Source organism: Rhopilema esculentum, chromosome 11 (genome assembly GCF_057945365.1).
Source record: "Rhopilema esculentum isolate cy_ngs chromosome 11, ASM5794536v1, whole genome shotgun sequence".
NCBI lineage: Eukaryota > Metazoa > Cnidaria > Scyphozoa > Rhizostomeae > Rhizostomatidae > Rhopilema > Rhopilema esculentum.
In genome coordinates, this window is record NC_142825.1 from 12,770,038 (window position 1) to 12,797,720 (window position 27,683).

General features: G+C 35.5%; 3 protein-coding genes across 4 annotated transcripts in view; 2 read left to right on the plus strand and 1 right to left on the minus strand.

The window, feature by feature from the left end:
• Window positions 1-2,447: 2,447 nt before the first annotated feature.
• LOC148959018 (caspase-3-like) lies at window positions 2,448-9,346 on the plus strand. The gene is made up of 3 exons (XM_089111423.1): window positions 2,448-3,435; window positions 6,318-6,987; window positions 8,193-9,346. Exons 1-3 carry the CDS (start codon window positions 2,929-2,931, stop codon window positions 8,411-8,413), a joined length of 1,398 nt encoding a protein of 465 aa, XP_088967549.1. The 5' UTR covers window positions 2,448-2,928; the 3' UTR covers window positions 8,414-9,346.
• A 2,722-nt stretch (window positions 9,347-12,068) lies between these two features.
• Window positions 12,069-19,147, plus strand: LOC135693995 (caspase-3-like). Its single transcript, XM_065212619.2, has 3 exons — window positions 12,069-12,876; window positions 15,816-16,559; window positions 17,765-19,147. Exons 1-3 carry the CDS (start codon window positions 12,513-12,515, stop codon window positions 17,983-17,985), a joined length of 1,329 nt encoding a protein of 442 aa, XP_065068691.2. The 5' UTR covers window positions 12,069-12,512; the 3' UTR covers window positions 17,986-19,147.
• A 430-nt stretch (window positions 19,148-19,577) lies between these two features.
• Window positions 19,578-27,683, minus strand: part of LOC135693994 (polyubiquitin-C) — a 31,256-nt gene continuing 23,150 nt past the window's right edge. Inside the window, exons 19-22 of one of the 2 annotated variants that reach the window (XM_089111121.1) lie at window positions 27,567-27,650; window positions 27,091-27,123; window positions 25,672-25,796; window positions 19,578-25,080 (exon numbers count right to left, since the gene is read on the minus strand). In XM_089111121.1, coding sequence (XP_088967247.1) covers window positions 24,988-25,080; window positions 25,672-25,796; window positions 27,091-27,123; window positions 27,567-27,650 — 335 coding nt within the window. In that variant the 3' untranslated portion in view covers window positions 19,578-24,987. Of the gene's footprint in view, window positions 25,081-25,671; window positions 26,335-27,090; window positions 27,124-27,566; window positions 27,651-27,683 lie in introns of both variants that reach the window. The other variant, XM_065212617.2, reaches the window with a different exon arrangement.

Here is a 27,683-nt window from a genome sequence, read left to right on the forward strand (position 1 = left end):
ACCCGGACAGGGTAATCGGGACCACCACGAAGGAGAAGTTCAAGCTGAGAATTTTTTAATTTTGTTGCATTCAGCTCGCTGGAAAATGCCCTCTACGGAGCAACTTTTACAAATGATATTAAAAGACTGAAAGCTATTTGATGGTTTCAATTTTTTCTTCTGCTAATGCAACATGATAGGGTGGAATTATGTTCAGACTGGGACAAAAGTGTTCAGTTTGGGTGGACGGGATTAAGTCTTGATATCGAGAATATCTAGTTTAAATAATAAAAGTCCGATAAAGTTAGTAGATTTTTTCAAGGCTTCTTTTTAAAAGCAGCCACTTGTTCGTTACCTTTATAAGATAAATACCATCAAACGAGATCCTTTTGACAAACCAAAAAATGCGATTGTAGTCCTTCATTCTCTAAATCATACTGAAAATGAAAATCAGTACGTCTCCCTATAGATATTGCCATAAATGTGTACAAACGCCATCCAAGTATACAACTGATAAAGCAAAGGGTAACCAAAGCCTCTCCTTTTAGCAGCATACCTGTGGAAATATTAACTGATAAGAGTGCCTTATCTTTGTGCGTATCGTAAAGGCTTCAACACCAAACATGCATGCATTTCTTAGATCGATTGAAAAATGCAGATCTTGCCTGGATATTAAAGGGTTCGCCGATGCAATTCTAATGGACCTTTCAAAGGCGTTTGATTATCTGAATCATGAACTACTCATTGCAAAGCTTGACGCTTACGGTTCCAATCTTTCGAATAGGAAAAAGTAAGTTAAGATCAATGGGTCATTCAGTTCCTGGCAGGAATCAATTAAAGGGGTACGGCAAGGCTCTGTTTTGAGGGCGCTATTATTTAATGTATTCATAAGTAACCTTTTATTTTTGGTATAAGAGACTGAAATTTGGAATTATGCTGATGACACGACCATCTACGGGTGCGGTCATGAACTAGAACATATTGTATCTAGCCTTGAAACAGATGCTCAGAAGCTCTCTAAGTGATTTCTTGATAACAGTATGCAACTGAATCCTGACAAATGCTATCTTTGATTCTTGGGGAGAAGAACACTGACGAATCAGTGTAGATTGGTGCAACTACAATACCAGAATCTTTTGAAGAAAAACTTTTATGTGTAACGCTGGATTAGAACCTAGATTTGAAGAACGACGTAAATGCACTTCGTAAAAAAGCTGGACAGAAGCTGTATGCACTTGTACGTATTTCAAGCTATATGGATGTTGAGAAACTAAGGGTTATGATGAAGGCCTTCGATGTTTTTCAGTTTAGCTACTGTCCACTTGTTTGGATGTTTCATGATAGGTTGGTTAATAAAGAAAATATACACAATTCACGAGAGAGTTTTGAGAATCGCATGCAAGGATAGTTATTCAAATTTCATAGAATTGACGACGAAAGCAGACAAAGCTTCCGTTCACCAAAAAAATTCGTAGTTGCTTGCTACTGAAATTTTCAAAACTCAAAGAAATTTCAATCCAAGTCTCATTTTTGCGAGGAATGATACTCTATACACACTTCGTAGTGGCAGAAATATTTTAGCACCAAAACCAAACACGGCAGGGTATGGTATTGAAAATGCACTTTTCCTTGGAGCGAAGATATGGCAAGAGTTCCAGACATTGAATAGCTTCAAAAGAGACATTAAAACCCGTCAGTTTGGTTGCAACTGTAGATTGTGCAAATGATTTTTTAAAAATTTGGGGTTTTTATGATTGTAATTTATATCCTCTTTGTTGATAGATTTATCCTTGTAAGTTAGTTATCATCAACATGTATTTAGGATTTTGGTTGGCATTAATTAGAAAATTTATTAGCTAGACGAGAAGCCAAGCTAAAATAAAGCAATCATTATCATAATTATATAATAAAAGACAAAAATGAAAACTGCTTGTGAATTGTACATTTAATTTCAATTCCGCAAAAATTACCCAAACTTTCCGTCTGATTCTTTCAAGAAAAAGTTATTTTCAGACGTATTTCCCACTGAAGAAAACAAGATAAAATGTAGAAAATGAATTTTAGAACAACAATCATGTTGTTATCATGAACGACTTGTAAATACTGTAATCGGTCGACCTCATTTTATGTATCATCAATTGCCTTAGTTGAGAAATCGATGATCGAACTTAATATCAAATACCATAAATAGACTATTCTTCTTGTTACTTAATTATGGCGTGGTCAGTAAAGATTTCTTGAGGTTCCCGCCCAAAAATGACCTATTTCAAATGATCAAAATATGCAGTTTCCTTAAAGTTAGACATGATCCAAGATGTTTTCTTGTCGGAAAATCGTGGGCCTGGCCCCCCCCCCCAAGTGGAAGCCTGAATTTCCATCACTGGTTTGGCCAGAAGGGGGGGGGGGGGAGCAAACTGGTCGGAACATTTCCTGTTCTGATTAACTCCTAATGGAAATCAAGCTAAAGAGTATGTAACAACCTATAATGTCAAGATACAAAGGAAATACAAAGTGATTGAAGTCAAAGGCAAGTGGGCAGGACATGTAGCACGAATGAAGAACCACGAATGGGCTAAGAAAACGACAGAATGGACTCCGTGGGACAGGAAGAGAGGAAAGGGAAGACCAAAGAGAAGATGGAGAGATGAGATCGAGCAGAAGGCAGGCAGCACGTGGACCCAGAGTGCCCAAAACCGTGATGAGTGGAGAAAGATGTGGAGGCCACCCTCCAGCAGTGGTGTGACAGGCTAATGATGATGATGATGACAAAGGAAATGTTCTCTTCTCAATTTGATTCTTAGTTGATAGCCGAGACTCGCTTTCAAAATCAGCTTATGAAAACGAAACAGTTCTCGGAATTCCGAACTGGGGCCTGACTGAAGAGTAGAAATCATTTGCTGGCAAAATCAAATGTGATTCTTATATCTTGAATGCACTGTCACTGTGAAGATGAAAACAGAACTGAGAATGATTTTAAAAACACATAAGAGTAAGCTGATATCATGTGTAACGGAAGGCATGTTGCTAGGCCTCCTTGCTAAGATGGACATCTATTTAGACGATATGGACGTTCAAAGGATCAAATGCGAAATGCAGAACAATGGAAAAAGTTCTGCCGCGTTTGAATTGTTTAGCTGTTTACAGTCAGCTGATGATGCCTCATTCAAGGAACTTTTAGCTTTCTTGCAGAAAAACAAAGCCACGAAATCAGTGTACAAAGCAATCTCAAACGAGTGTACAAAAAGTGGTCTTCAGTCAATTCTTCCAATGGAAAGGAATGTTTCAGGAGAAATTTGCGAAAAGAGCGAGAAAGGTAGGACCCAGATATATGTTCTCGTTCCGTTTCTCTACTTACCTAAACCGCGCTGTATACTTTTCAATTATACATACTTTCAAAAGGTCCCTACCAGTCTGCAGAGTGTTGCATGTGCACACACAGGATTTTTTCAGAGGCTTGTCTAATGCACACAAAAACATTGGGCTGCACACGAATTTTCTGGATACTGGAAAGTTTTTTAAGATCACCCTTTTTTAAACGTTGCTTTTTTCCTATCTTGGCCTAAACAACATTTTCTTTGAAATTTGAAATGCTGATGAATTGGGATTTTTATATTCATAAAACAACTTTAACTTGTGTTGGTCAGCATCAGAACCATCTGATTGTCACAAGCTGAAAAAGTTGTTGTCAATAACTAAATTAGAGAACATGTACTGCTTTTGCTATGTGCATTTTGTGAGCAGATTGAGTTTCTCTAGATGATACTCCTGATTTAAAAACTCTGGCATGCAAATGCACACACCAATTTGACTTACGGCCTCAATTTGAAAAAATTCTTCAAATTCTTTTGTATATACAAATTTTTACCTCAGATTTGGATTGAGAGGAATGGTTTTGGTCTACTTGGAAATTTTCACTATGGTATTGCTCACAATATTGATTTAATGACAACATAAAGATAAACATTTTATAAGGGATTTGACAGTGATTGGCGACTAGGTGGGTAAAGTTTCCCCTGGAACGATTTTTGCGGTCAAATCCCTTACAAGTTTTCAAACTTCATTTCTATGCAAAATCTAAAATACAAGCAAAAAAAATGTGAAAAATTGTATCCAGCCTGAAATTATGATGATAAAACCAAATCTGAGCTTAAAAAGGTTGTATATTGATGAAGTTTGGAGAAATGTCAAAAAGAGGTTGTAAGTCGAATTGGTGTATTGAATGAAATATGAGGCACACTTTTCAGGATTGCTCAATGAAATCTCAAAGCTTTGTGAGGTTAAAAGAAGGGGGGTCTGGGGGTACCCCCCAGGAAAATTTTTAAAGGCCACACCCTATAGATTACCACAGAATGGCCCTGGAGTCATTTCATATTTCAGTATTTTGATTTGATATTTTAAAATGAGCTATCCTTGCCGTAAAGCCATTGATGCCTAGAATTAAAAATCATATATTCCAATTCTCTGAGAAACTACAGTGTTAGGTTTATTGTCAATTTTCTAAGCGTGGGCTGTTAAGAAGAGGCCTTACTAACATCAAAGGTAATAAAAAGGTCTGAATCAAAGAAACTGAGATTATTTGGGAAACTATAGTATCTGACTTGTGCTCAAGCATGATTATAGGATCAAGAATTTACTCTGTAGAGATCATTATGTGGACTGAATTATGTTACAATCAACTGACTGTGTGCACTGTTAGGAGATTCACACCCCCACCTAGAAGTTTGGCTAAGTACGGAGGAGGTGGGTCAAAATAATTGAATTTTAATCATACAAAATATATGACTGATCCCATGCTTAGATATATTCTAAAGTCAAAATTTTGTGGAACTCTTTAAAGTGCTTTTGCAGGAAATAATTACTGTGCACACATTGTGAGACAAATTGACAAATACTTTGCCCATCAGAAGCATGCTGCACACTTTGGATCAAAACTGAACAGTGTGCACACATTGCACACTTTGTTAACACTCCTGCACACATGCACACATTTGTATTTGCACTTGCATAAACAAGATCTTGTCGAGAACTACCTCCCTCTGTAGACTGGGGTCCCTAATAAAACAATGAAGCATGTTGTTATGTTTCTAGGTCCTAGGCAAACATATTACATGTGCCAAAATTTATTCTTATGAAATTTGATAACTTGGTAAATCCCAACATAATCCTCCGTTCTGGGATGAACGGATTATGTCAGTGATTCTGCATCTCGCTATCTACAGATCTTTCTCAAAAATGGACTTCAGAATTGAAATCTTCCTCTCTAAATTAGTTTATACTGAAAAATTCATGTTGTTTGGACCGTTCAGTCGCGAGTTACTTTGTTTTGAATATTTAGATATTTCTATAGATTTGATCGTAATTTGCTGCTTCAGTGAAAAAATTTCACTACATCAACAAATTCCATTGAATGTTTAGGAAAAGCTAAATTTTGAAAAGGGGAAATTTACAGCCTGATGGCCTAAACAACTTGAAATTTTCAGCACAGACTAATTTTAACATGAAGATTCCAATTCTATGATCCATTTTTTCCAAATGTGAAGATAAAAATTGCCCGGATCAGAGAATTTTTTCCCTCTTATTATATAAATATTATAAAATGAAGTGTAATTTTAGAGTGAGTTACTTTGAGCAAAAATGATGCGTATATTTCACAAGGGAATTTCATTAGTGCTTTTAACTATTCTCTTCTTGTCATTTTTCATTTCATTATTTATTTGCCAGGGTAGAATCCATGTGAAGCTCACGTTGGACATATGCCAATAATCAATAGAAAGACAATGGGAAATCGTTAGTCCATGCCAGATATCTCTGGCATAAGCTACATGGATTCCACACTGGTTTATTTCAAGTTAAACATACATGCACAATTAAGCATAGAAATAAAACTGTACAAATGATGAGTGCAAGTCTAAATGTGAATAAAATTGTAGCAAATGATAAGTCTAATACAGAAGTAGTTAATGTTAACTAGAATATATCAAAAAAGTTATGTCTAATTTGCACATACTAGAATTTCTAGTAGTTTGAAAACTAACTTGAGGAGAGCATCTCTTTGGTTGAGAACATATTCATTAATGTTTGTGAGCATTTTTGGTTGCGATACATGAATTTTTCATGCCATTTTTGCTAATCTATAGTTTATATGACTAGAGTGGGTCATAGATAGATGTAAGTGAACATAGATTTTTAGATTTTTAACATAGATTAATGAAAAAATACAAATGATTTTGATTTACTGTTGTGGCTGTGTTGTTTGATGCAGATCTGCCATATGAAAGTATGAAGGCTTCAAATAGAGTTGAAGACCAATACCAGCCTTTAAAGTCTGAAAAAGGTGAATATCAAACTGTTGCAGTGGCAGTGGAAATGTTAAGAGTCCTATCCAGGAAAAAGGGACAGATACACAAGAAGTAAAGAATTCCCAAAATTTTTGTGGAGGTGAAACAGAAGCTCCAGTCAAACGGTACAAAATGACCAGTTCCCCTAAAGGCATTTGCCTAATTATCAATAATGTAGATTTTCGTGAATCAAGAAAAGACATGAAGAAAGGGTACGATGACCGTGATGGTTCAGAAGTTGACGAAAAGAATCTTAAAGAAGTTTTCAAATGGCTGGGTTTCAATGTCAAGATTTACAGAAACAAAAAAGCTTTAGAAATGTGGTATATACTTTCAGAATGGTCAAAGAGCAACCATTCTCAATATGACTCCTTTGTTACATGTATTTTGAGTCATGGAAAGCAAGATATTAACACAAACAAGGATGAAATATGTGGTGTTGATGGCAAGAGTTTCCCAGTAGATGACATGATCCAGGCTTTTAATGGAGAAAATTGCTCTTCTTTAATTGACAAGCCAAAGCTTTTCTTTTTACAATGTTGCCGCGGAATCTTTACAGACAAGGGAATGCCTGAACAAAATAAAATTGTGTCAGATGGTTTGCAAGAGCAACATCAAGGAAAAGTGCCAATGCTTTGTGATGTCTTTATTGGATACTCTACTCCTCCAGGTATGCCTGCTTTTACTGTTTAAATTGTGCTCGATAGCAGAGGGTAATAAGAGGGGGCAGGGGCCTGGGCCCTCCAATATTCTAGAAGATCCCAAAACCTAAATGTGCAGATGTCCTGAGTTCCTAATGAGCACAAAATGAGCCTCTAAACCCTCTCTCTCATGACTTTGTTGGTTTGTACAGGTTTTTTCATTAACTCTGTATGTTATTTTTGATATAGTAATTTTCATAGATTCATACCTTCCCCCCCCTTCCAATGTCAAAATCTAAACTACCCCAATTTTTCATAATGTCATTTTGGAATTAAAGGCTTTGTGGAATAATTTTGAAATTAATTTGACTATGTAGCCTGAAAACGATATTCTTTGTTTGTTCGTTCGTTCAAATTCCTAAATTCTTTAGATAGAAGTAGGATGTCATCATAAATTGATATAGCCAGTTTCTTAATTCCTTGAAAACCAAAATCCAAATGTTTTGAATTCCAAATGCTGAATATATGAAACATTATTTTATGCAAAAAAGCAAAAAAAGTACTGGCTCAAGTGCAATTTTAAGGGTGTAGCAAAAATTAGTTTCATCAAATACATGCAAATATAATACATGCAATTAATCAATGCAAATATAGAAACAAGGCTAATGGAGCAAAGACCTTGTTCAAAGATTTTTATCATATGTGCTGATATTTGCTTATTGAAAAAGGTAATAATTCAGCTTCAGTAAAGAGGATGGTTCCTGGTGGCATGGGTGTAGCAGATGCTGATAATTTAGGGGGCTTAGTATGAATCTTGCCTGATTATCATTGCTTGATAAAGATAGAAGTGCTTGAATTGAGCCTAAAATGTAGAAAAATTTCATGATTAGGTGGGTGGGCTCCTGGGAAATTCCTCCCAACCCTCCCAAATTCTTACGTGTGGGCATTGGCTTAGAACTGTCATATTTCAGAGTACCTTCACTTCTGTTTACATGCTAACATCTACTGGTTAACATCAATCTTTATTACTTAGCATGAACATTTTTAAAATTACATATTCGCATGACTTGTAAATGATTGTTCAGACAGGCAATGGTACACTTTTGTTGAATTATATATGCTTCTCACCTCATATATACTTCTATAAATTGACTGGTTTGTTTGCAAAACACAATCAATAAAATGTTGGTATACCATGACCGTTTAAAAACCGTTTTTGAACACATTATTTTAGGTTTCAAGAGTTGGCGAAACACCACTGAAGGATCTTGGTATATTTCAAAGCTTTGTGAAGTTTTTGCAGATCTGGCAAAAGATTTTGATCTGATGACGATGATCACAAAGGTCAATGATGAAGTTTCAAAGTTTTACACTGACGAGGGTTTTAAACAAGTGCCAAATCCATCAATGACATTGAGAAAGCTACTATTTTTTAACCCGATTCATGGTAGATAATAAAAGTGGATTAGATTCAAGTACAACATTATCTGTATTATCAACAGTAAGGTTTAATGGCTCGCAGCGACAAATGTAAAGCGATTTTTTCAATGGACTTGAAGCAATGGAAGAGATACAAGTTGAAATTGCTAGAATTTCTTAACCCGGTTCGTAAATATTATCAACAATAGGTTTTGTAACACACAGGAACAGATTGATATATTCTCATTTTTAAGCAGATTTGAAGTGAAATGCAAGAGGTAAAACTTTGAATTTAGGTTGAATATTGAATTCTTTCTCTATCTTTACACAAAAACGGCAAAGCGAATGAAAAGAAACAGGGAAAAGGGGGGAAGGAAACGAAAATGATAATGTATATATAAAAGAGGGAAAACAGAATGGATTTTGAACAAAAAACCGAACTATTTTCTTCTTCTTCCTTTTTTCTTCTTCTTTCTTCCTCTTTCTTTTTCTTTGTATTCCTTAGCTTCTTGCTTTATGTTCTCCCTAATTCTTCTTCTTTCTACCTTCTATTCCAATTTTCTTCTTTCTCCTTGTTTTCTCCTCTCACTTCTGTTTCCTTTTTCTTCTATCTTCTCCTTTCTTCACTTTTCCCCCTTTTTCTTCTTTTTCTTTTACTTCTTTCTAATACACTTTCACTTTATTTCAAAATTCCTAAACGGCCCTTTACAAACTTCAGAGGTGACATTTCTGCGTGGGAACAAAGCTCTTCTTGGCGCCCTGCGAAATCTTCGATTGCCCTGTGAAATCGACTGTTTTTAAGATTAGGGGGGTGTCACACCCCCCCACACCCCCGGTATTTTCGCCCCTGCGCTCATCCACAATTTCTTACCCTTACACAATTTCATGACGTTTGTTCATCACATAAGAGAATAGATAATTAGCTGTGCCAAATAAGCTGGGTAGAAACTGCGCCACTCTTGACATGAATTGAAGAATGCGCTGAAATGTTTAAAAAACATGTTTTGCGACCAAACCAAATGGTTGTGCTATAACTTTTAAGTTTTTTCCGATTAGAGGATCTGGGCTTTCAAGAGGCTGACTTTGTTGGAGGGGGAGGGTTCTGATTCAAGAATTTAACTCATTAAAAAAATAAATCTGACGGCTCCGGTGGCAAAAAATATTTATAATATTTCCAGAAAAAATATTTCTGAGGTTAAATAATGGAGACCCGGACAGGGTAATCGGGACCACCACGAAGGAGAAGTTCAAGCTGAGAATTTTTTAATTTTGTTGCATTCAGCTCGCTGGAAAATGCCCTCTACGGAGCAACTTTTACAAATGATATTAAAAGACTGAAAGCTATTTGATGGTTTCAATTTTTTCTTCTGCTAATGCAACATGATAGGGTGGAATTATGTTCAGACTGGGACAAAAGTGTTCAGTTTGGGTGGACGGGATTAAGTCTTGATATCGAGAATATCTAGTTTAAATAATAAAAGTCCGATAAAGTTAGTAGATTTTTTCAAGGCTTCTTTTTAAAAGCAGCCACTTGTTCGTTACCTTTATAAGATAAATACCATCAAACGAGATCCTTTTGACAAACCAAAAAATGCGATTTTAGTCCTTCATTCTCTAAATCATACTGAAAATGAAAATCAGTACGTCTCCCTATAGATATTGCCATAAATGTTTACAAACGCCATCCAAGTATACAACTGATAAAGCAAAGGGTAACCAAAGCCTCTCCTTTTAGCAGCATACCTGTGGAAATATTAACTGACAAGGGTGCCTTATCTTTGTGCGTATCGTAAAGGCTTCAACACCAAACATGCATGCATTTCTTAGATCGATTGAAAAATGCAGATCTTGCCTGGATATTAAAGGGTTCGCCGATGCAATTCTAATGGACCTTTCAAAGGCGTTTGATTATCTGAATCATGAACTACTCATTGCAAAGCTTGACGCTTACGGTTCCAATCTTTCGAATAGGAAAAAGTAAGTTAAGATCAATGGGTCATTCAGTTCCTGGCAGGAATCAATTAAAGGGGTACGGCAAGGCTCTGTTTTGAGGGCGCTATTATTTAATGTATTCATAAGTAACCTTTTATTTTTGGTATAAGAGACTGAAATTTGGAATTATGCTGATGACACGACCATCTACGGGTGCGGTCATGAACTAGAACATATTGTATCTAGCCTTGAAACAGATGCTCAGAAGCTCTCTAAGTGATTTCTTGATAACAGTATGCAACTGAATCCTGACAAATGCTATCTTTGATTCTTGGGGAGAAGAACACTGACGAATCAGTGTAGATTGGTGCAACTACAATACCAGAATCTTTTGAAGAAAAACTTTTATGTGTAACGCTGGATTAGAACCTAGATTTGAAGAACGACGTAAATGCACTTCGTAAAAAAGCTGGACAGAAGCTGTATGCACTTGTACGTATTTCAAGCTATATGGATGTTGAGAAACTAAGGGTTATGATGAAGGCCTTCGATGTTTTTCAGTTTAGCTACTGTCCACTTGTTTGGATGTTTCATGATAGGTTGGTTAATAAAGAAAATATACACAATTCACGAGAGAGTTTTGAGAATCGCATGCAAGGATAGTTATTCAAATTTCATAGAATTGACGACGAAAGCAGACAAAGCTTCCGTTCACCAAAAAAATTCGTAGTTGCTTGCTACTGAAATTTTCAAAACTCAAAGAAATTTCAATCCAAGTCTCATTTTTGCGAGGAATGATACTCTATACACACTTCGTAGTGGCAGAAATATTTTAGCACCAAAACCAAACACGGCAGGGTATGGTATTGAAAATGCACTTTTCCTTGGAGCGAAGATATGGCAAGAGTTCCAGACATTGAATAGCTTCAAAAGAGACATTAAAACCCGTCAGTTTGGTTGCAACTGTAGATTGTGCAAATGATTTTTTAAAAATTTGGGGTTTTTATGATTGTAATTTATATCCTCTTTGTTGATAGATTTATCCTTGTAAGTTAGTTATCATCAACATGTATTTAGGATTTTGGTTGGCATTAATTAGAAAATTTATTAGCTAGACGAGAAGCCAAGCTAAAATAAAGCAATCATTATCATAATTATATAATAAAAGACAAAAATGAAAACTGCTTGTGAATTGTACATTTAATTTCAATTCCGCAAAAATTACCCAAACTTTCCGTCTGATTCTTTCAAGAAAAAGTTATTTTCAGACGTATTTCCCACTGAAGAAAACAAGATAAAATGTAGAAAATGAATTTTAGAACAACAATCATGTTGTTATCATGAACGACTTGTAAATACTGTAATCGGTCGACCTCATTTTATGTATCATCAATTGCCTTAGTTGAGAAATCGATGATCGAACTTAATATCAAATACCATAAATAGACTATTCTTCTTGTTACTTAATTATGGCGTGGTCAGTAAAGATTTCTTGAGGTTCCCGCCCAAAAATGACCTATTTCAAATGATCAAAATATGCAGTTTCCTTAAAGTTAGACATGATCCAAGATGTTTTCTTGTCGGAAAATCGTGGGCCTGGCCCCCCCCCCAAGTGGAAGCCTGAATTTCCATCACTGGTTTGGCCAGAAGGGGGGGGGGGGGAGCAAACTGGTCGGAACATTTCCTGTTCTGATTAACTCCTAATGGAAATCAAGCTAAAGAGTATGTAACAACCTATAATGTCAAGATACAAAGGAAATACAAAGTGATTGAAGTCAAAGGCAAGTGGGCAGGACATGTAGCACGAATGAAGAACCACGAATGGGCTAAGAAAACGACAGAATGGACTCCGTGGGACAGGAAGAGAGGAAAGGGAAGACCAAAGAGAAGATGGAGAGATGAGATCGAGCAGAAGGCAGGCAGCACGTGGACCCAGAGTGCCCAAAACCGTGATGAGTGGAGAAAGATGTGGAGGCCACCCTCCAGCAGTGGTGTGACAGGCTAATGATGATGATGATGACAAAGGAAATGTTCTCTTCTCAATTTGATTCTTAGTTGATAGCCGAGACTCGCTTTCAAAATCAGCTTATGAAAACGAAACAGTTCTCGGAATTCCGAACTGGGGCCTGACTGAAGAGTAGAAATCATTTGCTGGCAAAATCAAATGTGATTCTTATATCTTGAATGCACTGTCACTGTGAAGATGAAAACAGAACTGAGAATGATTTTAAAAACACATAAGAGTAAGCTGATATCACGTGTAACGGAAGGCATGTTGCTAGGCCTCCTTGCTAAGATGGACATCTATTTAGACGATATGGACGTTCAAAGGATCAAATGCGAAATGCAGAACAATGGAAAAAGTTCTGCCGCGTTTGAATTGTTTAGCTGTTTACAGTCAGCTGATGATGCCTCATTCAAGGAACTTTTAGCTTTCTTGCAGAAAAACAAAGCCACGAAATCAGTGTACAAAGCAATCTCAAACGAGTGTACAAAAAGTGGTCTTCAGTCAATTCTTCCAAGGGAAAGGAATGTTTCAGGAGAAATTTGCGAAAAGAGCGAGAAAGGTAGGACCCAGATATATGTTCTCGTTCCGTTTCTCTACTTACCTAAACCGCGCTGTATACTTTTCAATTATACATACTTTCAAAAGGTCCCTACCAGTCTGCAGAGTGTTGCATGTGCACACACAGGATTTTTTCAGAGGCTTGTCTAATGCACACAAAAACATTGGGCTGCACACGAATTTTCTGGATACTGGAAAGTTTTTTAAGATCACCCTTTTTTAAACGTTGCTTTTTTCCTATCTTGGCCTAAACAACATTTTCTTTGAAATTTGAAATGCTGATGAATTGGGATTTTTATATTCATAAAACAACTTTAACTTGTGTTGGTCAGCATCAGAACCATCTGATTGTCACAAGCTGAAAAAGTTGTTGTCAATAACTAAATTAGAGAACATGTACTGCTTTTGCTATGTGCATTTTGTGAGCAGATTGAGTTTCTCTAGATGATACTCCTGATTTAAAAACTCTGGCATGCAAATGCACACACCAATTTGACTTACGGCCTCAATTTGAAAAAAATTCTTCAAATTCTTTTGTATATACAAATTTTTACCTCAGATTTGGATTGAGAGGAATGGTTTTGGTCTACTTGGAAATTTTCACTATGGTATTGCTCACAATATTGATTTAATGACAACATAAAGATAAACATTTTATAAGGGATTTGACAGTGATTGGCGACTAGGTGGGTAAAGTTTCCCCTGGAACGATTTTTGCGGTCAAATCCCTTACAAGTTTTCAAACTTCATTTCTATGCAAAATCTAAAATACAAGCAAAAAAAATGTGAAAAATTGTATCCAGCCTGAAATTATGATGATAAAACCAAATCTGAGCTTAAAAAGGTTGTATATTGAGAAATGTCAAAAAGAGGTTGTAAGTCGAATTGGTGTATTGAATGAAATATGAGGCACACTTTTCAGGATTGCTCAATGAAATCTCAAAGCTTTGTGAGGTTAAAAGAAGGGGGGTCTGGGGGTACCCCCCAGGAAAATTTTTAAAGGCCACACCCTATAGATTACCACAGAATGGCCCTGGAGTCATTTCATATTTCAGTATTTTGATTTGATATTTTAAAATGAGCTATCCTTGCCGTAAAGCCATTGATGCCTAGAATTAAAAATCATATATTCCAATTCTCTGAGAAACTACAGTGTTAGGTTTATTGTCAATTTTCTAAGCGTGGGCTGTTAAGAAGAGGCCTTACTAACATCAAAGGTAATAAAAAGGTCTGAATCAAAGAAACTGAGATTATTTGGGAAACTATAGTATCTGACTTGTGCTCAAGCATGATTATAGGATCAAGAATTTACTCTGTAGAGATCATTATGTGGACTGAATTATGTTACAATCAACTGACTGTGTGCACTGTTAGGAGATTCACACCCCCACCTAGAAGTTTGGCTAAGTACGGAGGAGGTGGGTCAAAATAATTGAATTTTAATCATACAAAATATATGACTGATCCCATGCTTAGATATATTCTAAAGTCAAAATTTTGTGGAACTCTTTAAAGTGCTTTTGCAGGAAATAATTACTGTGCACACATTGTGAGACAAATTGACAAATACTTTGCCCATCAGAAGCATGCTGCACACTTTGGATCAAAACTGAACAGTGTGCACACATTGCACACTTTGTTAACACTCCTGCACACATGCACACATTTGTATTTGCACTTGCATAAACAAGATCTTGTCGAGAACTACCTCCCTCTGTAGACTGGGGTCCCTAATAAAACAATGAAGCATGTTGTTATGTTTCTAGGTCCTAGGCAAACATATTACATGTGCCAAAATTTATTCTTATGAAATTTGATAACTTGGTAAATCCCAACATAATCCTCCGTTCTGGGATGAACGGATTATGTCAGTGATTCTGCATCTCGCTATCTACAGATCTTTCTCAAAAATGGACTTCAGAATTGAAATCTTCCTCTCTAAATTAGTTTATACTGAAAAATTCATGTTGTTTGGACCGTTCAGTCGCGAGTTACTTTGTTTTGAATATTTAGATATTTCTATAGATTTGATCGTAATTTGCTGCTTCAGTGAAAAAATTTCACTACATCAACAAATTCCATTGAATGTTTAGGAAAAGCTAAATTTTGAAAAGGGGAAATTTACAGCCTGATGGCCTAAACAACTTGAAATTTTCAGCACAGACTAATTTTAACATGAAGATTCCAATTCTATGATCCATTTTTTCCAAATGTGAAGATAAAAATTGCCCGGATCAGAGAATTTTTTCCCTCTTATTATATAAATATTATAAAATGAAGTGTAATTTTAGAGTGAGTTACTTTGAGCAAAAATGATGCGTATATTTCACAAGGGAATTTCATTAGTGCTTTTAACTATTCTCTTCTTGTCATTTTTCATTTCATTATTTATTTGCCAGGGTAGAATCCATGTGAAGCTCACGTTGGACATATGCCAATAATCAATAGAAAGACAATGGGAAATCGTTAGTCCATGCCAGATATCTCTGGCGTAAGCTACATGGATTCCACACTGGTTTATTTCAAGTTAAACATACATGCACAATTAAGCATAGAAATAAAACTGTACAAATGATGAGTGCAAGTCTAAATGTGAATAAAATTGTAGCAAATGATAAGTCTAATACAGAAGTAGTTAATGTTAACTAGAATATATCAAAAAAGTTATGTCTAATTTGCACATACTAGAATTTCTAGTAGTTTGAAAACTAACTTGAGGAGAGCATCTCTTTGGTCGAGAACATATTCATTAATGTTTGTGAGCATTTTTGGTTGCGATACATGAATTTTTCATGCCATTTTTGCTAATCTATAGTTTATATGACTAGAGTGGGTCATAGATAGATGTAAGTGAACATAGATTTTTAGATTTTTAACATAGATTAATGAAAAAATACAAATGATTTTGATTTACTGTTGTGGCTGTGTTGTTTGATGCAGATCTGCCATATGAAAGTATGAAAGCTTCAAATAGAGTTGAAGACCAATACCAGCCTTTAAAGTCTGAAAAAGGTGAATATCAAACTGTTGCTGGCAGTGGAAATGTTAAGAGTCCTATCCAGGAAAAAGGGACAGATACACAAGAAGTAAAGAATTCCCAAAATTTTTGTGGAGGTGAAACAGAAGCTCCAGTCAAACGGTACAAAATGACCAGTTCCCCTAAAGGCATTTGCCTAATTATCAATAATGTAGATTTTCGTGAATCAAGAAAAGACATGAAGAAAGGGTACGATGACCGTGATGGTTCAGAAGTTGACGAAAAGAATCTTAAAGAAGTTTTCAAATGGCTGGGTTTCGATGTCAAGATTCACAGAAACAAAAAAGCTTTAGAAATGTGGAATATACTTTCAGAATGGTCAAAGAGCAACCATTCTCAATATGACTCCTTTGTTACATGTATTTTGAGTCATGGAAAGCAAGATATTAACACAAACAAGGATGAAATTTGTGGTGTTGATGGCAAGAGTTTCCCAGTAGATGACATGATCCAGGCTTTTAATGGAGAAAATTGCTCTTCTTTAATTGACAAGCCAAAGCTTTTCTTTTTACAATGTTGCCGCGGAATCTTTACAGACAAGGGAATGCCTGAACAAAATAATATTGTGTCAGATGGTTTGCAAGAGCAACATCAAGCAAAAGTGCCAATGCTTTGTGATGTCTTTATTGGATACTCTACTCCTCCAGGTATGCCTGCCTTTACTGTTTAAATTGTGCTCAATAGCAGAGGGTAATAAGAGGGGGCAGGGGCCTGGGCCCTCCAATATTCTAGAAGATCACAAAACCTAAATGTGCAGATGTCCTGAGTTCCTAATGAGCACAAAATGAGCCTCTAAACCCTCTCTCTCGTGACTTTGTTGGTTTGTACAGGTTTTTTCATTAACTCTGTATGTTATTTTTGATATAGTAATTTTCATAGATTCATACCTTCCCCCCCCCTTGCAATGTCAAAATCTAAACTACCCCAATTTTTCATAATGTCATTTTGGAATTAAAGGCTTTTTGGAATAATTTTAAAATTAATTTGACTATGTAGCCTGAAAACGATATTCTTTGTTTGTTCGTTCGTTCAAATTCCTAAATTCTTTAGATAGAAGTAGGATGTCATCATAAATTGATATAGCCAGTTTCTTAATTCCTTGAAAACCAAAATCCAAATGTTTTTAATTCCAAATGCTGAATATATGAAACATTATTTTATGCAAAAAAACAAAAAAGTACTGGCTCAAGTGCAATTTTAAGGGTGTAGCAAAAATTAGTTTCATCAAATACATGCAAATATAATACATGCAATTAATCAATGCAAATATAGAAACAAGGCTAATGGAGCAAAGACCTTGTTCAAAGATTTTTATCATATGTGCTGATATTTGCTTATTGAAAAAGGTAATAATTCAGCTTCAGTAAAGAGGATGGTTCCTGGTGGCATGGGTGTAGCAGATGCTGATAATTTAGGGGGCTTAGTATGAATCTTGCCTGATTATCATTGCTTGATAAAGATAGAAGTGCTTGAATTGAACCTAAAATGTAGAAAAATTTCATGATTAGGTGGGTGGGCTCCTGGGAAATTCCTCCCAACCCTCCCAAATTCTTACGTGTGGGCATTGGCTTAGAACTGTCATATTTCAGAGTACCTTCACTTCTGTTTACATGCTAACATCTACTGGTTAACATCAATCTTTATTACTTAGCATGAACATTTTTAAAATTACATATTCGCATGACTTGTAAATGATTGTTCAGACAGGCAATGGTACACTTTTGTTGAATTATATATGCTTCTCACCTCATATATACTTCTATAAATTGACTGGTTTGTTTGCAAAACACAATCAATTAAATGTTGGTATACCATGACCGTTTAAAAACCGTTTTTGAACACATTATTTTAGGTTTCAAGAGTTGGCGAAACACCACTGAAGGATCTTGGTATATTTCAAAGCTTTGTGAAGTTTTTGCAGATCTGGCAAAAGATTTTGATCTGATGACGATGATCACAAAGGTCAATGATGAAGTTTCAAAGTTTTACACTGACGAGGGTTTTAAACAAGTGCCAAATCCATCAATGACATTGAGAAAGCTACTATTTTTTAACCCGATTCATGGTAGATAATAAAAGTGGATTAGATTCAAGTACAACATTATCTGTATTATCAACAGTAAGGTTTAATGGCTCGCAGCGACAAATGTAAAGCGATTTTTTCAATAGACTTGAAGCAATGGAAGAGATACAAGTTGAAATTGCTAGAATTTCTTAACCCGGTTCGTAAATATTATAAACAATAGGTTTTGTAACACACAGGAACAGATTGATATATTCTCATTTTTAAGCAGATTTGAAGTGAAATGCAAGAGGTAAAAACTTTGAATTTAGGTTGAATATTGAATTCTTTCTCTATCTTTACACAAAAACGGCAAAGCGAATGAAAAGAAACAGGGAAAAGGGGGGAAGGAAACGAAAATGATAATGAATATATAAAAGAGGGAAAACAGAATGGATTTTGAACAAAAAACCGAACTATTTTCTTCTTCTTCCTTTTTCTTCTTCTTTCTTCCTCTTTCTTTTTCTTTGTATTCCTTAGCTTCTTGCTTTATGTTCTCCCTAATTCTTCTTCTTTCTACTTTCTATTCCAATTTCCTTCTTTCTCCTTGTTTTCTCCTCTCACTTCTGTTTCCTTTTTCTTCTATCTTCTCCTTTCTTCACTTTTCCCCCCTTTTTCTTCTTTTTCTTTTACTTCTTTCTAATACACTTTCGCTCTATTTCTTCCTCGCATTCTTTGTCTTTCCGTCCTTTTTTCTTACTTCTTCCTCCTTTTCTTCTTCATTAATGCTCTTGCATTTTTCTTTTTTCCTCTGACATCTAAAATCTGAGCCGAGAAATACATCGGTACAGACCATGAAGTGATCCAGGTAACCCTCCTTATGATGCTAGTCAATAAAATGGACCAGGGACTGGACGTCCTAGGCCTTTAGGAACTGAAAGCCCCTTTCTAGCTTAAATAACAAATGTTTGGTTGTTTTACAGCTTGCATCTTTGCTTAGTGACTCAAAACTTTGATATCATCATGCAATTTGCTTTGTCATTTTGCGAATATATTTTTCTGTTCATTAATTAACTTTGTTTTTTACCTTAATCAGTTGATGTAATGTTGTAGGTCTTTTTAATGTTTTTATTGCACCTTTTGTATAAACATGATTATTAATGATAGATTGATATTATTTGATTAGCTTTAACGTAGCCTGAATATTTCGTGGCAAAGCTAGATTACTTGGAATACTATTGCTATCACTTTTTCAGGATATCGCCTTATCCATACTTTTCTGCAGAAGCAAGGAATGAGTTATTCGTAACGTCATGTAGGACATGACCAGTCAGCTCCTATAGATAATTGTCTTTTGCAAGAGGGTTTTCACTATTGTAGTCAAAATATCGAATTGAATTAAATTTGGAATTTACCAATGTCCTATTTTGTCTTTTTCTGATTTTTGTATAATTGTCATTTTTTCTCCATAACACAAACTTTTATTATCTGACGCTTTCTCTATTTTAAAAGTTGAAGATGATTTAATTGTTGTTTCAGTTTATTAAGTGGCTATTCTTTTGTGTTTTCTAAGGCCGCTGACTGCTTCAAAAGAGAACAGCCAGCTAATTTCTGAAAAAATTGTTTTTTTCTCTTGGAATCTCGAACTAGGTGAGACGTTAGCGGCCGCTGATTGGTTAAAGAAACAAACAATTAATCAACTGCATCTTTATTCTTCATACGCCAATTTCAATACAGGCCTGGATGACATTTTCTCCTTTACTCTCCTCCTTGCGAATTTTATGCTCTCAGGAGTGTCAAACGAAAATAACTTCAATATGCTGTGTTTCCCCATTTCGTTTCATATTCAAAAGTTAGAATGCTACGGTTCAAACTTTGTAACAGATATATGGAGAAAGCCATTAAAAGGGCTTGTGAAGCCCAACGAAACAAATGCATATAGCTTCAGCATGAGGCAAAAAGTTATAAGTACGGTAAAACAAAACCTTAAAATCTTAAATGATAATATAACATTTTGGAAAACCGTTAAACCATTCTTTTCGAACAAGATAAAGTCAGTTTAAATCATGAATCGCAAATGGGTGAGATGATTGTCAATTATGATGAAACTTATTGAGCTCACCAGCAAACAAGAAAAACCAGTCAAAATTAGCTCCTACAAAGGGCTTTAAGAGTCCAATAGAAGTAGCCAATTCTAATCATTCAATCATTTAAAAAATAAAAGAGGATGTCTTGTATACTGATAAATTTAATTTCAAATTGTGCAGTGAATATGAACTCAAGACCTTGCTAAACTCCCATAGGCAGTGTGTAGTGTGAAGACGTGACTTAATCACATGTCAGGACCAGTGGCGTTTCTACGAATGGCCCCCTCCCCAGTAATGTTCTTTACCCCTTCTTTGGTCCCCCTAGTTTTTCAAAAGTTTCTATGAAAATTCAATGTTTTCTTCCAAAAGCTGTTAAATAATTTTTTGCCTTTGTTAGGGTTGCTCTCTTTTTATTTTGCTCAATGCGTTCTTTATTGCATTTATTTAAAAAGCTATGGGTTCTGGTAAGCGTTTTGCTTTGTAACCAAGGTGAACATTAATGAAATTTTGTCTTCCTTCTTCAGTTACTAAGAAAAAATAATTCTTGAAAATCATTTGAATTCTATATTTATTATGTATTATGACGAAGATACACCTTCTTGGTGTGGGGTGCACCGGGTAAACCCAAACCAAGATTCTCCACATCCCACTGAAAACCCTTTTCACTCCGGAAGACAGCGCAGTGAAATACCAATATTTTTCCAGTATACGTTGGCAATCTACTATTGCTAATCGAAATTGTATGATTTGAAATTCTGTGTAACAGAATGATTCGCTTGATCTCATGGAGGTTGGATATAAGATATGACTACTATGGAAACATGTTATCAATCAACTTTACAAAGCTATTAGCCTTTTATTTTTAAAAGTATAGGTCTTCTTTTGAAATCTAATGTTTATGATGCATTATTGTTAAACAGATAAAACTTAGTAGAGTAACGGCCCAAAGTTACCTTTAGTTAAATAACAAACGGTCCCGCACCTTTTGAGGCCCCCAGCAACAATTTTTCTTTGTTATTTTTTTCAGGGGACGCAGCTGCTCGTTACGCCACAAATAAAACTATTCGGCAAAATGATAACAGACTTGATACAGCTCTACCAAGGACATACTTATCTAGGGGGCGCTAAAAATCGGTGTCTTGTAGCTAATTTTGAGCCAACACGCCACATTCTGCTAGATGGCCCCTTTTATTGAAAGCTGACCCCCAGCTAGCCCCCCCCCAGATTTTTTAGGCTAGATTCGCCACTGGTCAGGAAATATATGAGTGTGAGAGATTTCTAGAACACGGGAGCAATTGTGTTACAGTAAATATAGATTACCATCATTGTGTTTCTTACCTTGTTATATCTGATAATAGTTTAAAATTGTTTACAGTGTACATGTAAAGGTCTTAAAAAACTAAAATGCTGATATTTTGCTAACATTTTACCTGAATCATTTAAGCGAGGCCCATTTGTATCCTACCTTCAGCAGGAATTACAAAATAATTGCAAATTTTTTAAGGAGCTAGATTTAGCAGTGATGCCCTTCTGAATTTCCAAAGGTATCTGGCACGTTAGATCCGACTCAGAATAGTGATAAACAACGCCTTCAGCACATGGAAATAAGTTGTACTGCAAGGATCGGTCCTAGAGCTGCTTCTGCTCAAATAAAGTGATTTGAGAACAAGTGGAGTTGATGCAATTTTATCATTATTCCGTAGCTTAACTATACCCCGCAGATCTAAATGTATCATGATATAGATGCAAATAGCAAATTAATGTAATCACAGAATATGATCTTTCATCTATACTGTGATTTGCACCCAGGAAAGAGCATTACAAACTGCATACAAGGACCCTCCTCAACCTTAAAAAAATAATTCGGTTATCATTCATCAGAGATGCCTAAAGTTGTTTTTGGTAGAAAACTTGAAGAGAAAACACATTTTGAATCTTATTTCTGTATAAAAACATCTGAGAGGACAACTTAAAGCAGTGCATGCAATGGTAGATGTTTACCTTGAAATTACCAATATTGAAAAGCTAATAGACTTGACAGAGACGCTGTTGTAGACTATGCAAGTTTATATGCAATATGTAGGGAATTTTAAGATTACTCCTGCATTGATTTTAATACCCACAACCACAGCATCCGCCCGAATGGCCCGACCGGACAGTCCGCCCCTGAGAACTTTAACTCCTCACAAAGTTTTCCATTGCAAGAAAGCTGACAGGGACTCTCTCCACTCTTTCTTTTGCTCACATTATAGAGGTTTTTTAAGAGATCTCTATACGTAAAATAAATGGAACGAACTCACAATTTGAGAATTCAAATAAATAAACAAATCTTTCATTTCTCCATCTCGATTTCATTCCTCGATCCTTACTAACTGAACTTTCACACCCCATTGTTTCCATGAATATGAGTTAAAGCCCTGTTTACATTACAACTTTTAGCCCTGTTTACATTACAAAAGAGTCCTCTTCTAAATGGTTCAACCCACAAGGTTCCAAAATTGTCCGAAGGAAGAATCGCCGATTTAAGAAATGGAAGCACTCCTAAGCACCTCAATGCAGAGCTTCTTGTGTCCTGGCTTGCAACTTATGCACCAAAGTTATCAAAAATGAAAAAGCTACTTTTGTCCGTCGCATCAACAACAAAATATTCAAAAACCTCTGCAAATCATCCGTTGATTAACGAATATGGATCCTCTTCTAGCAACAACCTTGTTATTACCCTCTTCATCCTTATCAATTGTCGCCCATTAAGTTCTTCATCCGCAAAAGCTCTCCTCCTACTGAATACCTCTAAATCTACAGGATCTAACGGTATACCAGCAATTGTTCTCAAAGCCTGTTCGCGCCAATCCTTAACAAACCTTTCCTGCTCTCCTATTCATTTTTCATCTTCCAAACCTCGAGGAAACTAACCCACGTTTTCCTGCTCCTAAAAATGGGGACAGGTCTGACCTGACCAAAAACAATGACCTGACCGTATTTCCAAAACAATGGAGACAATCATTACCAAACAACTTCTCACCTTCCTTGAAAACAGAAAACTTCTTTCTGATCATTTTTCTGCAAAACATCATTTTTTGAACACAACATGTCGCAATTGATAAGAATCAATTAATTTACAAAGCTAATGTTAAACGTTCTAAGGAGCTAGGAGCAAAGGGGGGGGGGCAGGCTTAAGTTAAAGGGCCTTTGAAAGATATCTCCCAGCTTCTACCTATTCCTTCTACTAACTGCCATTTTATTTCGATCTTCTGTAGGTATCTTGAAAATTGGCTGCAATCAGAATATCATGTGAATTTCCTGAGAATTACAATTGTCCAGTTTAAAGGGTATTTTAATCAAAAGGCCACGTTGGCCCCTCTTATCAAAAGGCAACAGGGGTGGTTGACCCCCACACCCCCTTCTTCGGCGTCTCTGTCATCGATAAAACCATCACATTCATTTTTTGTACTTTCCTAGTTGCTCAATATAATGTCATTGCTTACCTGTTACTAATATAAAAGAAAATGAGCCTCACAGCTAAAAAAATTCAGGAAAACGCATTAGTAATTACCAACTTTTATTTGGTTCTCGTTGAAATATTGAAAACTCTTATACAAACTATAACGATCTACAAGCTACCTATAGTAGAAGATGCCAAAAGTGTTGAATAAGACAGTCCTTTCAATTCTGTGAATCTTGCGAAAACAATATTTGGCAATATTGATATGAAGGAACATCACTAAACGACATGGAGCTACTCAATATACTACAAATTAAACCAAAAAAATTTAAATTTAAATTTTTTCAATAATTTTTAGATCATTATATTTAACTTATTTGATTTTTAGATTTAAAATCATTAAATTTTTTTTTTAGTAATTAATGAAAAACTAAAAAATTCCACTAAGTTATAATTTTTTCCGGGCATACGGGTTTCATAAGAGTAAACGTATCTGATATTACAATCACAGTCGTAACATTCTAACTAAATGATCAAACTTGGTTTGTTCTAATCCAATGATGGTCATCTATCATTAATAATCATGTTGATTCATTTCATAATTATCAATCAAAGCTGCGTCGATAAGCATAGCTACGATACAAAAGGGTAACAAGATTACATCACTTGACTCATGTAAGGAAACAAACTAATCAGTTAACGAAATGATGGTGGGTTGGGGTAAAAAATCCATACAGTGTTAAAGTGATATTATAAAGCGTCAAAGTAACACGGCAAATAGCATTTATAGTGATCAAAGTATCGAATGACGTGGAAAATAGTACGACACAAAGCAACCAGGTATTTACAAATAATGCCACAATGAAGATTTTGAAAGCTTCTTCGCGAAAGCAAAAGCTTGTTCACTTGATGGGCTGAGAATTCTTGGGAGAAAAGAGAGAAGGAGGGGGAAAAGATGTTAAAGGAATAAACGAAATGAGAATGGAATCAATATGAAGAAACAGAGAGAAAATACGAAGAAATAAGAAGTAAGAGGAAGAGAGATAAAGAAAGAGTAAGAAAGAAGAAAGAGTTTAAAAAGAAAAAAAAGAAGAGAAAAGAGGAAGATATAGGATAAAAAAGCGTGAATGATGAAAAAGAGGATGAAAGAGGAAGAAAAAATAATTCATTTTTCACTTTTCTGATTTTTCGCTTTTGCTTAACCTATCTTCTAAACTATTTCCTTGATCTTTTCTACTTGTCTCCTTTTTTGTGTTATTTTCCCGTTTTTCCTTATCTAATTTTCATTTGCTTTGTCGTTTAGTTGAAAATAGACTTGTAGCAATTTAAACTTTTATATCTGTTTGTTACTGCGAGCCGTAAAACCTTACTGTCGAGAATACAAAATATGTCGTACTTGAATCTAATCCACTTTAGTTATCTATCAAGAATGGGGTTAAAATATAGTAGCTTTGTCAATGTCATTGATGGATTTGGCACTTGTTTCAAACCCTTGTCAGTGTAAAGCTTTGATACTTCACCGTTGACTTTTGTGATCATCGTCATCAGATCGTTTTTCTTTGCCAGTTTTGAAAAAACTTCACAAAGCTTTGATATATACCAAGATCCTTCAGTGGTATTTCGCCAACTCTTGAAACCTAAAATGAAATGTAAATGCCGCGAAATCATGTCTCTGTCTGTATACGTTTCGAAATAAGATGTGCCAATTTATCAGTTTTGTGATGACGTGCATATCAAATCTATGTTAGCCAAAGTGTACATTGTCGAGCCCAAATAGATATACCCAGCCATGTGATTGTTTGACTTCGTTCAGGTTGTCTGGTCTCCTCTTTTTTCCAACTTAGTTTGTCTTCTAATATAAACTAAGATTGAAGTGAGTATAACGGGGAATTCAATCATGCCTTGTCAAAATGTCCTCGTCGATGAGCAAATAATATCAATCAAAATAGATGATAGCAACGAAATTCACGTCACGCCATAGAACTTGCTGTTTACGTTTTGAAACAGATTCAAATGAGTACATTTCTTTCATTTTGCATTGCATCATGTATGCAACATTATTGATTTCAATAAAACAAATTTCGAGAAAGGAACAGCATGTCGTATCAATTTATGATGTGGCATAAATTTTATTTAAAGAATTGCATTATTTAGAATGAGGTGAAAATTTTATGATATAGATGGCATCGTCAGTTTTGGAATCCTTCTAAACAGAAAAACATTCATACCTGAAGGAGTTGCGTAACCAATAAAAATATCACTAAGCATAGGAAATGTTGCTGTCTGTTGGTCATCAATCCCGTCTGAAAAAACTTCCCCTGGTACAGGCATTCCTTTGTCTTCATTGGCTCCTCTGCAACATTGCAAAAAGAATAATTTTGGCTTGTCGATCAAAGATCTGCAACTATCTGCATCGAAAAGTTGGATCATATCATCTATTGGGAAACCCTTGCCATCAACACCGAATATTTCTTCCTTTCTTGTTCTTAAGTTTTTCCCTCCATGACTTAATACACATGTGACAAAGCAGTCATACTGGCTATGATCGAGTTTCGAACAATCTGAAGATATTTTCCACATTTCCAAGGCTTTTTTGTTTTTGTAGATTTTAACTTCAAATCCAAGCCATGTGAAAATCAAATTGAGGTTGCTTTCATCCACATCTGAACCATCTCGATCAGACAGCCCCGTGTCTGTGCTTTTCCTCGATTCTCCGAAGTCAACGTTATTGATGATAAGACAAATGCCTTTGGGGGAGCTGGACATTTTGTAGCGTTCAACTGGATCTTCTTGTAGAGAACTAGTCGCTTTGCTGCGTTTTGCAGTAGGTTCTTCATCAATATCACGAAGATCCCTTGACACTCTTGCCTCTCGTCCAACAAGAGATGAAACTTTGGAGAGAAAGGGTAATCATTTGAGTCGACTTATACTGTAGTATCGTTTTTACTTCAATCTGATGACAGATTTCCATACAGCTCTGTTATTTGTGATAGCCTATCAGGAATTCATTTCTATGTGAAACCATTTCATGTCTTCCTTGGTTTCTTTTTCTTTTAAATACAGAATTTTATCAGAGCAATTTTTTTAGAAGTCGGACATTTTCCATCCTGTGTACAATTTTCTAACCATCTACGATTTTTCTTTATGAGAATATCAGCCATATTTGACAGGTTTTCACAGGACAGGAAATCCACGTTTTACCAATCCAGTTGGTGATCATGACATCCTTCAGTTGCCTCTTTAGGCAGGCATGTAGTTTCTCGTGCATTATGTGAATCTTCGAGCTTAATCGAGTCGTAGCTTCTTCAAACCTGTCTATAAGCAAATGTATATATGCACCACTGTGTGACACTGGTGCACAATTATCGGCAAACAACATCTTTCTACCTAGATATCTGTTAGTTTGAGATTTTGCCTCGAAGTGGACCACTTTGAAGAGGTCAGTCAAATTCAGGTTAGAATATTTAAAGTATATTGTTTATGGCACATTGAGGGGTGGGGGAGGGGGTATTTAGTAATAAAATTACCTTATCTTAGAATTCCCAACTATCATAACGTTTGCACATAATTGAATCCTTGTTGCATGCATTATTGAGCAAGTATTACAAAAAAATCAATTATTAAACAATAAAATATATATTACCCACCTTTCTGTCGTTTCACCATGTCAATCGTGTCACCTGATAAATAATGAAGAAAATAAACATTTGTAGTTGGGCGAAAAAGTGAAATTTCATCTAACTAAAATATCGACAATTAATTTTTTTCTCGAATCCTGCTTTTAAAGTTAACTTATTTCTTCGAGACATTTAAATGCGCAAACATTTTGGTAACAGCTGAAAGGTGTTTTAAGTCAGTTTTGCAAAGACATGAATTTTCAATATAAAGTTATCTTCTTATGGTAAATCTTGGCCTAGCTGAAAAAACTAACATTTTGGGGGAAGACTTAAAAAAAACTTGTTTATTAAGGTTGTTTATTATGGACCTTAGAAAAAAATTTAGGTATTATCTTTTGAATCGCTGTTTTCATTACAAAAAGTTCCTTTTTTTGACTGCTGCCTTGTGCAATTCTTTAAGCCATATAGTATTATCTGTGCTGTGTATTAGCATTAACAAGACTTGCCTTCAGTTAACTTTTGTAGACTTTTTGTTGTCAAGGGGCTCTCCTGGTAAACGAAGTCAACTTCTTCAGGTGACTCTAAAAGAACTAAATAGAAAGTAGTTTGCGTCATTAAAGATA

What these genes read in the sequence shown, in the direction of transcription:
- LOC148959018 (XM_089111423.1), top strand. Translation starts at nt 2,929, where the DNA reads ATGAAAACAGAACTGAGAATGATTTTAAAAACACATAAGAGTAAGCTG. An exon ending in CAGGATTTTTTCAGAGGCTT is followed by an intron (nt 3,436 to 6,317) that starts GTCTAATGCACA and finishes TGAAAAAGGTGA; the next exon opens with ATATCAAACTGTTGCAGTGG. An exon ending in TGGATACTCTACTCCTCCAG is followed by an intron (nt 6,988 to 8,192) that starts GTATGCCTGCTT and finishes ACATTATTTTAG; the next exon opens with GTTTCAAGAGTTGGCGAAAC.
- LOC135693995 (XM_065212619.2), top strand. Translation starts at nt 12,513, where the DNA reads ATGAAAACAGAACTGAGAATGATTTTAAAAACACATAAGAGTAAGCTG. An exon ending in TTGCGAAAAGAGCGAGAAAG is followed by an intron (nt 12,877 to 15,815) that starts GTAGGACCCAGA and finishes TGTTTGATGCAG; the next exon opens with ATCTGCCATATGAAAGTATG. An exon ending in TGGATACTCTACTCCTCCAG is followed by an intron (nt 16,560 to 17,764) that starts GTATGCCTGCCT and finishes ACATTATTTTAG; the next exon opens with GTTTCAAGAGTTGGCGAAAC.